This window comes from Melanostigma gelatinosum (assembly GCF_949748355.1).
Source record: "Melanostigma gelatinosum genome assembly, chromosome: 23".
Taxonomy (NCBI): Eukaryota; Metazoa; Chordata; class Actinopteri; order Perciformes; family Zoarcidae; genus Melanostigma; species Melanostigma gelatinosum.
In genome coordinates, this window is record NC_136656.1 from 475,001 (window position 1) to 488,362 (window position 13,362).

At 47.2% G+C, this 13,362-nt stretch overlaps 1 protein-coding gene across 1 annotated transcript in view; it reads left to right on the forward strand.

Moving 5' to 3' along the window:
* Positions 1-13,048, forward strand: part of plod3 (procollagen-lysine, 2-oxoglutarate 5-dioxygenase 3) — a 13,978-nt gene extending 930 nt beyond the window's left edge. Inside the window, exons 2-19 of the mRNA XM_079295267.1 lie at positions 38-129; positions 307-443; positions 641-804; positions 877-989; positions 1,070-1,133; positions 1,238-1,335; positions 1,423-1,524; positions 1,615-1,746; positions 1,841-1,962; positions 2,163-2,267; positions 8,007-8,132; positions 8,217-8,358; positions 8,441-8,554; positions 8,634-8,705; positions 8,857-8,961; positions 9,043-9,189; positions 12,056-12,181; positions 12,269-13,048. Of these exons, the coding sequence (XP_079151393.1) occupies positions 38-129; positions 307-443; positions 641-804; positions 877-989; positions 1,070-1,133; positions 1,238-1,335; positions 1,423-1,524; positions 1,615-1,746; positions 1,841-1,962; positions 2,163-2,267; positions 8,007-8,132; positions 8,217-8,358; positions 8,441-8,554; positions 8,634-8,705; positions 8,857-8,961; positions 9,043-9,189; positions 12,056-12,181; positions 12,269-12,424 (2,117 nt within the window). The 3' untranslated portion in view covers positions 12,425-13,048. The remainder of the gene's footprint in view (positions 1-37; positions 130-306; positions 444-640; positions 805-876; positions 990-1,069; positions 1,134-1,237; positions 1,336-1,422; positions 1,525-1,614; positions 1,747-1,840; positions 1,963-2,162; positions 2,268-8,006; positions 8,133-8,216; positions 8,359-8,440; positions 8,555-8,633; positions 8,706-8,856; positions 8,962-9,042; positions 9,190-12,055; positions 12,182-12,268) is intronic.
* The last annotated feature ends 314 nt before the right edge of the window (positions 13,049-13,362 follow it).

The window sequence follows — 13,362 nt, forward strand, 5'->3', positions numbered from 1 at the left end:
ACTTGTACTTTACTGAAGTGTGTGTGTGTGTGTGTAGAAAATGTGTTGGTGATCACCGCTGCAACGGAGGAGACTGACGGCTTCAACCGCTTCATGAGGACGGCCAGAGAGTTCAAATACGCTGTGAAGGTGACACACACACACACACACACACACACACACACACACACACACACACGGACCCTGAACGCTTCATAATGTAACTGAACTGAACCTCCGTTAGCTGTTAGCTCTGTTATTTTAGTAGTGTATGGAGCACGATGGTGAAGATGATGGTGAAGATGATGAAGCTGGCGGTGTGTTCAGGTGCTGGGTCTGGGGGAGCAGTGGAAGGGGGGCGACGTGGCTCGGACGGTGGGCGGAGGTCAGAAGGTTAGATGGTTGAAGGCAGAGCTGCTGAAACACTCTGACAACAAAGACCTGGTCGTCATGTTCGTAGACAGGTAACACCGTGGGTGTGTCCCAGCTTCTCTTCATTTCTCTGTTCTCATTTTCCTTTGTTCTGTCTTTCACGTGACATCTGATCATTGATTTATTGTTTATCTTTTCTTCTTCTTTGATTTTGAAATATTCCCCCCATGTGTGAACCTCCTGCACACTGGAGCCATGTCTCAGTCTTTTATTGTGAAACTCTCTGCAGCTATGACGTGATCTTTGCGTCGGGTCCGGAGGAGCTGCTCTCTAAGTTCTCTCGTCTGGGTCACAGAGTGGTTTTCTCAGCGGAGGGCTTCTGCTGGCCCGACCAGAGACTGGCCTCCAAATACCCAGAGGTGCATTCTGGGAAACGCTTCCTCAACTCAGGAGGTAAGACAGGTTCTCTTTATCTTCAGTAGGAACCGTAGGAACCTCACAGTTAACCTGTGTGTGTGTGTTCAGGGTTCATCGGCTTCGCTTCAGATCTCAGCTCAATGGTTCAACAATGGAAATATAAAGACAACGATGACGACCAGCTGTTCTACACCAAGATATACCTGGACAAGAAGCAGAGGGTGAGGGAGGGGGGAGAGAGGGGAGGAGGGGGGAGAGAGGGGGGGATGATGATGGTGATGATGTCTCTTCTTCTCTTCAGGCCAAGTTCAACATCACTCTCGATCATCGCTCCAGAATCTTCCAAAATCTGAACGGAGCTGTTGGTGAGACAGACACACACACATTAAGACTAACACACACCCACTTTAACACACACACACAGTGCGTACATTGCTGTGTGTGACGTGTGTGTGTTTCTGTCCATCAGAGGAAGTCGTCCTGAAGTTTGAGAGGGCGAAGGTGAGAGCCAGGAACGTGGCCTATGACACACTTCCTGTCATCATCCACGGGAACGGCCCCACCAAGGTAAGCGACCAATCGCAGCCTCCCGCCTCATGACGTCATGAGTGTTCCAGCGCAGGGTCACATGACCTCGTCTCTGTGTCTCTGCAGCTGCAGCTGAACTACCTGGGTAACTACGTTCCCTCAGCCTGGACCTTTGAGAACGGATGTGGGATCTGTGACGACGACCTGCTGTTCTTCAACGACGCTCCCGTAGGCTCCTCCCCCTTCTGATGGTGATGACGTTTCACTTCCTGTAGCGGTGGTTAACGTGTGTGTGTGTGTGTGTGTGTGTGTGTTCAGGACAAAGACATGCCGCTGGTGTACGTCGCTGTGTTCATCGAACACGCCACTCCCTTCATGGAGGAGTTCTTGGACCGGCTGACAACGCTCAACTACCCGACGGCGAGGATCCGCCTCTTCGTCCACAACAACGTACGCCGCTCGCAGAACCCGAATGTGTGTTCTGACCCGTTTGTGTGTTTGTTCCGGTTCCGCTCTGATCTGTTTGAATCCACCTGTGATCCAGGTCGTGTACCATGAGCTCCACATCCAGAAGTTCTGGGAGCGCCACAGAGATCTGTTCCCCGACGCCCTGCTGGTGGGACCGGAGGAGAACCTGCAGGAGAACAAGGCCAGAGCCATGGCTGTGTGAGTGGAGATGTTTTAGAACCTGAACACAACACGGTTTATCTTCATAGAACATCAGAGATGTTTTAGAACCTGAACACAACACCAGTTTATTTGCATAGAACATCAGGGATCCTTTTTATGAAACCAGTGCTGAAATGATGATTTGGTTGACGAAGTCTAAAACTAATCTTTCATGAATTTTGTGTATTTGTGATTAGCGAGGCATGTAAGAAGGATCCAGAGTGTGATTACTACTTCAGCATCGACTCTGACGTGGCCCTGACGAACCCTGACACACTGAGGATACTAATCGAAGAAAACAAGTATGTGATCTCCTGTATACCCTGAAGAGTCCATTCTACTACCTTACACCCCAACATGTCCACACTAGCACCCTTCTATATACCCTACACCCCAACATGTCCACACTAGCACCCTTCTATATACCCTACACCCCAACAAGTCCACACTAGCACCCTTCTATATATCCTACACCCCAACATGTCCACACTAGCACCCTTCTATATATCCTACACCCCAACAAGTCCAGACTATTAGCCTTCTATATACCCTACACCCCAACATGTCCACACTAGCACCCTTCTATATACCCTACACCCCAACATGTCCACACTAGCACCCTTCTATATATCCTACACCCCAACATGTCCACACTAGCACCCTTCTATATACCCTACACCCCAACAAGTCTACACTAGCACCCTTCTATATACCCTACACCCCAACAAGTCTACACTAGCACCCTTCTATATACCCTACACCCCAACAAGTCTACACTAGCACCCTTCTATATACCCTACACCCCAACAAGTCCACACTAGCACCCTTCTATATATCCTACACCCCAACATGTCCACACTAGCACCCTTCTATATACCCTACACCCCAACATGTCCACACTAGCACCCTTCTATATATCCTACACCCCAACAAGTCCAGACTATTAGCCTTCTATATACCCTACACCCCAACATGTCCACACTAGCACCCTTCTATATACCCTACACCCCAACATGTCCACACTAGCACCCTTCTATATATCCTACACCCCAACATGTCCACACTAGCACCCTTCTATATACCCTACACCCCAACAAGTCTACACTAGCACCCTTCTATATACCCTACACCCCAACAAGTCTACACTAGCACCCTTCTATATACCCTACACCCCAACAAGTCTACACTAGCACCCTTCTATATACCCTACACCCCAACAAGTCCACACTAGCACCCTTCTATATATCCTACACCCCAACATGTCCACACTAGCACCCTTCTATATATCCTACACCCCAACATGTCCACACTAGCACCCTTCTATATATCCTACACCCCAACATGTCCACACTAGCACCCTTCTATATATCCTACACCCCAACATGTCCACACTAGCACCCTTCTATATACCCTACACCCCAACAAGTCCACACTATTACCCTTCTATATATCCTACACCCCAACATGTCCACACTAGCACCCTTCTATATATCCTACACCCCAACATGTCCACACTAGCACCCTTCTATATACCCTACACCCCAACAAGTCCACACTAGCACCCTTCTATATATCCTACACCCCAACATGTCCACACTAGCACCCTTCTATATATCCTACACCCCAACATGTCCACACTAGCACCCTTCTATATATCCTACACCCCAACATGTCCACACTAGCACCCTTCTATATACCCTACACCCCAACAAGTCTACACTAGCACCCTTCTATATACCCTACACCCCAACAAGTCTACACTAGCACCCTTCTATATACCCTACACCCCAACAAGTCCACACTAGCACCCTTCTATATACCCTACACCCCAACAAGTCCACACTAGCACCCTTCTATATATCCTACACCCCAACAAGTCTACACTAGCACCCTTCTATATACCCTACACCCCAACAAGTCTACACTAGCACCCTTCTATATACCCTACACCCCAACAAGTCTACACTAGCACCCTTCTATATACCCTACACCCCAACAAGTCCACACTAGCACCCTTCTATATATCCTACACCCCAACAAGTCCACACTAGCACCCTTCTATATACCCTACACCCCAACAAGTCCACACTAGCACCCTTCTATATATCCTACACCCCAACATGTCCACACTAGCACCCTTCTATATATCCTACACCCCAACATGTCCAGACTATTAGCCTTCTATATACCCTACACACCAACAAGTCCACACTAGCACCCTTCTATATACCCTACACACCAACAAGTCTACACTAGCACCCTTCTATATACCCTACACACCAACAAGTCCACACTAGCACCCTTCTATATACCCTACACCCCAACAAGTCTACACTAGCACCCTTCTATATACCCTACACCCCAACAAGTCTACACTAGCACCCTTCTATATATACCCTACACCCCAACAAGTCTACACTAGCACCCTTCTATATACCCTACACCCCAACAAGTCCACACTAGCACCCTTCTATATATCCTACACCCCAACAAGTCTACACTAGCACCCTTCTATATACCCTACACCCCAACAAGTCTACACTAGCACCCTTCTATATACCCTACACCCCAACAAGTCTACACTAGCACCCTTCTATATATCCTACACCCCAACAAGTCCACACTAGCACCCTTCTATATACCCTACACCCCAACAAGTCCACACTAGCACCCTTCTATATATCCTACACCCCAACATGTCCACACTAGCACCCTTCTATATATCCTACACCCCAACATGTCCAGACTATTAGCCTTCTATATACCCTACACACCAACAAGTCCACACTAGCACCCTTCTATATACCCTACACACCAACAAGTCTACACTAGCACCCTTCTATATACCCTACACACCAACAAGTCTACACTAGCACCCTTCTATATACCCTACACCCCAACATGTCCACACTAGCACCCTTCTATATACCCTACACACCAACAAGTCTACACTAGCACCCTTCTATATACCCTACACACCAACAAGTCTACACTAGCACCCTTCTATATACCCTACACCCCAACATGTCCACACTAGCACCCTTCTATATACCCTACACACCAACAAGTCTACACTAGCACCCTTCTATATACCCTACACCCCAACAAGTCCAGACTATTACCCTTCTATATATCCTACACCCCAACATGTCCAGACTATTAGCCTTTTCTATACCCTACACACCAACAAGTCCACACTAGCACCCTTCTATATATCCTACACCCCAACATGTCCACACTAGCACCCTTATATATCCTACACCCCAACATGTCCAGACTATTAGCCTTCTATATACCCTACACACCAACAAGTCCACACTAGCACCCTTCTATATACCCTACACACCAACAAGTCTACACTAGCACCCTTCTATATACCCTACACACCAACAAGTCTACACTAGCACCCTTCTATATACCCTACACCCCAACATGTCCACACTAGCACCCTTCTATATACCCTACACACAACAAGTCTACACTAGCACCCTTCTATATACCCTACACACCAACAAGTCTACACTAGCACCCTTCTATATACCCTACACCCCAACAAGTCTACACTAGCACCCTTCTATATATCCTACACCCCAACAAGTCCACACTAGCACCCTTCTATATACCCTACACCCCAACAAGTCCACACTAGCACCCTTCTATATATCCTACACCCCAACATGTCCACACTAGCACCCTTCTATATATCCTACACCCCAACATGTCCAGACTATTAGCCTTCTATATACCCTACACACCAACAAGTCCACACTAGCACCCTTCTATATACCCTACACACCAACAAGTCTACACTAGCACCCTTCTATATACCCTACACACCAACAAGTCTACACTAGCACCCTTCTATATACCCTACACCCCAACATGTCCACACTAGCACCCTTCTATATACCCTACACACCAACAAGTCTACACTAGCACCCTTCTATATACCCTACACACCAACAAGTCTACACTAGCACCCTTCTATATACCCTACACCCCAACATGTCCACACTAGCACCCTTCTATATACCCTACACACCAACAAGTCTACACTAGCACCCTTCTATATACCCTACACCCCAACAAGTCCAGACTATTACCCTTCTATATATCCTACACCCCAACATGTCCAGACTATTAGCCTTTTCTATACCCTACACACCAACAAGTCCACACTAGCACCCTTCTATATATCCTACACCCCAACATGTCCACACTAGCACCCTTATATATCCTACACCCCAACATGTCCAGACTATTAGCCTTCTATATACCCTACACACCAACAAGTCCACACTAGCACCCTTCTATATACCCTACACACCAACAAGTCTACACTAGCACCCTTCTATATACCCTACACACCAACAAGTCTACACTAGCACCCTTCTATATACCCTACACCCCAACATGTCCACACTAGCACCCTTCTATATACCCTACACACAACAAGTCTACACTAGCACCCTTCTATATACCCTACACACCAACAAGTCTACACTAGCACCCTTCTATATACCCTACACCCCAACATGTCCACACTAGCACCCTTCTATATACCCTACACACCAACAAGTCTACACTAGCACCCTTCTATATACCCTACACCCCAACAAGTCCAGACTATTAGCCTTCTATATATCCTACACCCCAACAAGTCCAGACTATTAGCCTTCTATATACCCTACACACCAACAAGTCTCCACTAGCACCCTTCTATATACCCTACACCCCAACAAGTCCAGACTATTACCCTTCTATATATCCTACACCCCAACAAGTCCAGACTATTACCCTTCTATATACCCTACACACCAACAAGTCTACACTAGCACCCTTCTATATACCCTACACCCCAACAAGTCCAGACTATTACCCTTCTATATACCCTACACCCCAACATGTCCACACTAGCACCCTTCTATATACCCTACACCCCAACAAGTCCAGACTATTACCCTTCTATATATCCTACACCCCAACAAGTCCAGACTATTACCCTTCTATATATCCTACACCCCAACAAGTCCAGACTATTAGCCTTCTATATACCCTACACACCAACAAGTCCAGACTATTACCCTTCTATATACCCTACACACCAACAGGTCTACACTAGCACCCTTCTATATACCCTACACACCAACAAGTCTACACTAGCACCCTTCTATATACCCTACACCCCAACAAGTCCAGACTAGCACCCTTCTATATATCCTACACCCCAACAAGTCCAGACTATTAGCCTTCTATATACCCTACACACCAACAAGTCCAGACTATTACCCTTCTATATACCCTACACACCAACAGGTCTACACTAGCACCCTTCTATATACCCTACACACCAACAAGTCTACACTAGCACCCTTCTATATACCCTACACCCCAACAAGTCCACACTAGCACCCTTCTATATATCCTACACCCCAACAAGTCCAGACTATTACCCTTCTATATATCCTACACCCCAACAAGTCCAGACTATTAGCCTTCTATATACCCTACACCCCAACAAGTCCAGACTATTACCCTTCTATATACCCTACACACCAACAAGTCTACACTAGCACCCTTCTATATACCCTACACCCCAACAAGTCCACACTAGCACCCTTCTATATACCCTACACACCAACAAGTCCAGACTATTACCCTTCTATATACCCTACACCCCAACAAGTCCACACTAGTACTCCTTTATTCACCCTATACTCCAACTGGTACACTTTAGCACCCCTCTGTATACCCTACACACCAACAAGTACAAAGTAGCACCCTAGTATCTTACAGGTAGTAAAGAATAATCATAAGCTATATGCTACCAAATAGTTAATAGTACAGTTTAAATGAATGAAAACTTACTCAAGTCCCTCACTGATGTTCCTGCAGGCTGTTGTCTGTTCAGATCACTGTAACATCAGCTCCAGATGTCCAGCACCACAATGTAAACAACAGCAACACACCAGGCTACACGCTCTGTGTACACGTTTCAATATTTGGGCTTAACTTTAGGAAATTCTCTGTTTCTGTCGCAGGTCAGTTATCGCTCCCATGTTGTCCAGACACGGGAAGCTGTGGAGTAACTTCTGGGGCGCTCTGAGTCCTGAAGGGTTCTACTCCAGATCTGAAGACTACATCGAGATCGTCCAGGCCAAGAGGATGTGAGCACACACACTAGTTTAGTGGAGCAGTCTTCTCTCAGCACAGGTGAGGTGAATCCTGTTAACCCGTGGTTGTGTGTGTAGGGGTCTGTGGAACGTGCCGTACATCACTCAGGCCTACCTGATCAAAGGCAGTGTGTTGCGGTCCAAGCTGTCCCAGGTGAGCCTGTACGTGGAGGAGGGGATGGACCCAGACATGGTGTTCTGCAGGAGCATCAGAGACCAGGTAACGCCTGCCGAACACCTGCTCACCTCACAACTACCAAGCGATCGCAGAGCCTTGTTGTAGCTCATCGCTGTGTCCACAGGGAGTCTTCATGTTCGTGTCCAACCGCGACGAGTTTGGTCGTCTGGTGGCGTCGGCCAACTTCAACACGTCCAGGCTTCACCCGGACATGTGGCAGATCTTCGACAACCCTGTGGTCAGAAAACATTTGAATAAACACCATACATGAATACAAGCTGAATGACAGCACATGCTGAATGTGTGAGTATTTGCAGGACTGGAAGGAGAAGTACATCAGTGAAAACTACTCCAAGATCTTTGAGGATGAGAAGAACTTTGTGGAGCAGGTAACGAAAGATAAACAACATTCCAACCAACAGCTCGATGTCTGATTGACCGGAGTTCAAATCAATATAACCGGAAAATGAAAGTTGTCCCAATCATTTGAATCATCTTGTAGTTCATTAATGATCTCAACTCCACGTCTCTCTCTCTCAGCCCTGTCCAGATGTTTACTGGTTTCCAGCCTTCTCAGAGAAGATGTGTGATCATCTGGTGGAGACCATGGAGCACAATGGCGAGTGGTCTGGAGGAAAACACAAGGTAACCTGTCTGACTGTTTGTGTATTGAACGGACGGGGAAGGTGATTTAGATTTGAAGATTTGTCTTTTCTGTGTGTTTAGGACGAGCGTCTGGCCGGTGGTTATGAAAATGTCCCAACTGTGGATATCCACATGAACCAGATCGATTTTGAGAAGGAGTGGCTGAAATTCCTCAAAGAGTACATCGCCCCCGTCACTGAAAAACTCTATCCTGGCTATTACCCCAAGGTACAGTACTACACTGAGGTACAGGTCAGGTACTACACTGAGGTACAGGTCAGGTACTACACTGAGGTACAGGTCAGGTACTACATTGAGGTACAGGTCAGGTACTACATTGAGGTACAGGTCAGGTACTACATTGAGGTACAGGTCAGGTACTAGACTGAGGTGCAGGTCAGGTACTAGACTGAGGTGCAGGTCAGGTACTACATTGAGGTACAGGTCAGGTACTACATTGAGGTGCAGGTCAGGTACTACATTGAGGTACAGGTCAGGTACTACATTGAGGTGCAGGTCAGGTACTACATTGAGGTGCAGGTCAGGTACTACATTGAGGTACAGGTCAGGTACTACATTGAGGTGCAGGTCAGGTACTACATTGAGGTACAGGTCAGGTACTACATTGAGGTGCAGGTCAGGTACTACATTGAGGTGCAGGTCAGGTACTACACTGAGGTACAGGTCAGGTACTACATTGAGGTGCAGGTCAGGTACTACATTGAGGTGCAGGTCAGGTACTACATTGAGGTACAGGTCAGGTACTAGACTGAGGTACAGGTCAGGTACTACACTGAGGTACAGGTCAGGTACTACACTGAGGTACAGGTCAGGTACTACACTGAGGTTCAGGTCAGGTACTACATTGAGGTGCAGGTCAGGTACTACATTGAGGTGCAGGTCAGGTACTACATTGAGGTACAGGTCAGGTACTAGACTGAGGTACAGGTCAGGTACTACACTGAGGTACAGGTCAGGTACTACACTGAGGTGCAGGTCAGGTACTACATTGAGGTGCAGGTCAGGTACTACATTGAGGTGCAGGTCAGGTACTACATTGAGGTGCAGGTCAGGTACTACATTGAGGTGCAGGTCAGGTACTACATTGAGGTGCAGGTCAGGTACTACATTGAGGTGCAGGTCAGGTACTACATTGAGGTACAGGTCAGGTACTACATTGAGGTACAGGTCAGGTACTACATTGAGGTACAGGTCAGGTACTACACTGAGGTACAGGTCAGGTACTACATTGAGGTACAGGTCAGGTACTACATTGAGGTACAGGTCAGGTACTACATTGAGGTACAGGTCAGGTACTACACTGAGGTACAGGTCAGGTACTACATTGAGGTACAGGTCAGGTACTAGACTGAGGTACAGGTCAGGTACTACATTGAGGTACAGGTCAGGTACTACATTGAGGTACAGGTCAGGTACTACATTGAGGTACAGGTCAGGTACTACATTGAGGTACAGGTCAGGTACTACACTGAGGTACAGGTCAGGTACTACATTGAGGTACAGGTCAGGTACTACATTGAGGTACAGGTCAGGTACTACACTGAGGTACAGGTCAGGTACTACACTGAGGTACAGGTCAGGTACTACATTGAGGTACAGGTCAGGTACTACATTGAGGTACAGGTCAGGTACTACACTGAGGTACAGGTCAGGTACTAGACTGAGGTACAGGTCAGGTACTACATTGAGGTACAGGTCAGGTACTACATTGAGGTACAGGTCAGGTACTACATTGAGGTACAGGTCAGGTACTACATTGAGGTACAGGTCAGGTACTACATTGAGGTACAGGTCAGGTACTACATTGAGGTACAGGTCAGGTACTACATTGAGGTACAGGTCAGGTACTACACTGAGGTACAGGTCAGGTACTACACTGAGGTACAGGTCAGGTACTACATTGAGGTACAGGTCAGGTACTACACTGAGGTACAGGTCAGGTACTACATTGAGGTGCAGGTCAGGTACTACATTGAGGTACAGGTCAGGTACTACATTGAGGTACAGGTCAGGTACTACACTGAGGTACAGGTCAGGTACTACACTGAGGTACAGGTCAGGCACTACATTGAGGTGCAGGTCAGGTACTACATTGAGGTGCAGGTCAGGTACTACATTGAGGTGCAGGTCAGGTACTACACTTAGGTACAGGTCAGGTACTACACTGAGGTACAGGTCAGGTACTACATTGAGGTGCAGGTCAGGTACTACATTGAGGTGCAGGTCAGGTACTACACTGAGGTACAGGTCAGGTACTACATTGAGGTGCAGGTCACGTACTACATTGAGGTGCAGGTCAGGTACTACACTGAGGTGCAGGTCAGGTACTACATTGAGGTGCAGGTCAGGTACTACACTGAGGTACAGGTCAGGTACTACCCTGAGGTACAGGTCAGGTACTACACTGAGGTACAGGTCAGGTACTACCCTGAGGTACAGGTCAGGTACTACACTGAGGTACAGGTCAGGTACTACACTGAGGTACAGGTCAGGTACTACCCTGAGGTACAGGTCAGGTACTACATTGAGGTGCAGGTCAGGTACTACACTGAGGTACAGGTCAGGTACTACATTGAGGTGCAGGTCAGGTACTACACTGAGGTGCAGGTCAGGTACTACATTGAGGTGCAGGTCAGGTACTACACTGAGGTACAGGTCAGGTACTACCCTGAGGTACAGGTCAGGTACTACACTGAGGTGCAGGTCAGGTACTACATTGAGGTGCAGGTCAGGTACTACACTGAGGTGCAGGTCAGGTACTACACTGAGGTACAGGTCAGGTACTACATTGAGGTGCAGGTCAGGTACTACACTGAGGTACAGGTCAGGTACTACACTGAGGTACAGGTCAGGTACTACATTGAGGTGCAGGTCAGGTACTACATTGAGGTGCAGGTCAGGTACTACATTGAGGTGCAGGTCAGGTACTACACTGAGGTACAGGTCAGGTACTACACTGAGGTACAGGTCAGGTACTACACTGAGGTACAGGTCAGGTACTACACTGAGGTACAGGTCAGGTACTACCCTGAGGTACAGTCTTTCTCTGAAGTCCTCTCTTCTGTGTGTACAGGCTCAGGCCATCATGAACTTTGTGGTGCGTTACCGTCCTGACGAGCAGCCGTCTCTGCGGCCGCATCACGACTCCTCCACCTTCACCATCAACATCGCCCTGAACAGTAAGGGCGTGGACTACGAGGTACACACACACACACCCAGCCACTGGTTCAGCAGGAAGTTACAGCTCAAACTGAAATGTGACGGTGTGTCTGTGACTGTGTGTCAGGGTGGAGGCTGCAGGTTCCTGCGCTACGACTGTCTGGTGGAGTCTCCCAGGAAGGGCTGGTCCTTCATGCACCCGGGCCGCCTGACTCACTACCACGAGGGTCTGCCCACCACCACAGGGACCAGATACATCATGGTGTCCTTTGTAGACCCCTAACGGGGGTCTGTCTGTCTGTCTGTCTGTGTGTGTGTGTGTGTGTGTGTGTGTGTGTGTGTGTGTCAGTCGACCTCATCAGCGATAGAGACACACAGGACGGAGGGATACTCGTGGTGACCCTGAATGCATCGTCTCCCTGGCGTTATCTGTGGTCACGTGTATCACTGAAACGCCTCCTTCAGGTGTAACGGCTTCCATAGAGGACCCTGAATGCATCGTCGTAGGACCTTTCAGAATAAGAGTCGCCGCGCTGCCTTATCTGATGAGAACACGCTCCGTCAGCTGTTACTGTAGAAACTGTAAAAGAACACGACGTCGTTCCGTCAGCACTGATCCTACAGGATGATGTCATCGTTAACTAGACCAATCAGATCACTGGGATGGAGCGCCACACTCACTCTGATCATCTGGAGAACAATCTGTGCTAAATACATATTCTGTGATAATTGTGAGTAAAAGTTTAAATTGGAGATATGTGTAACTGTTACTGGGGAAACACTAAAGGCCTTTTATTGTTCTGTTGTTTTATCTTCATTGTTTCGTGTCTTTGTTTTCTCTCTCTGGCTTTGTGTTAAATTATTTGACTGAGCGAATAAAGGTTTGAGATTTGAATGAATCATTTAACTGTTTGTTTTTGTGGAGATGTTTCGTGTTGAAGTTAGGAGTCGACGGTAGAATAATTATTGAGTTCATGTGTCTAACACGTTTTAATAATTATTTTCATGTTTATTGATTATTTATCAACGACGTAGAATAAAACCTCAGAATGAGTCTTCACAAATAAAAGTATTCAAATACAAACTTCTCTCATTGTTCTCATGTGATTGTTATTAGAATCATTGTTATTGTTTTAAACTGATGTTCGTTCATATTCATCAACGCTCGTGTTTATTGATAAAAACAGCTGAGAGGTGAAAACATAAAGACGATATAATAAT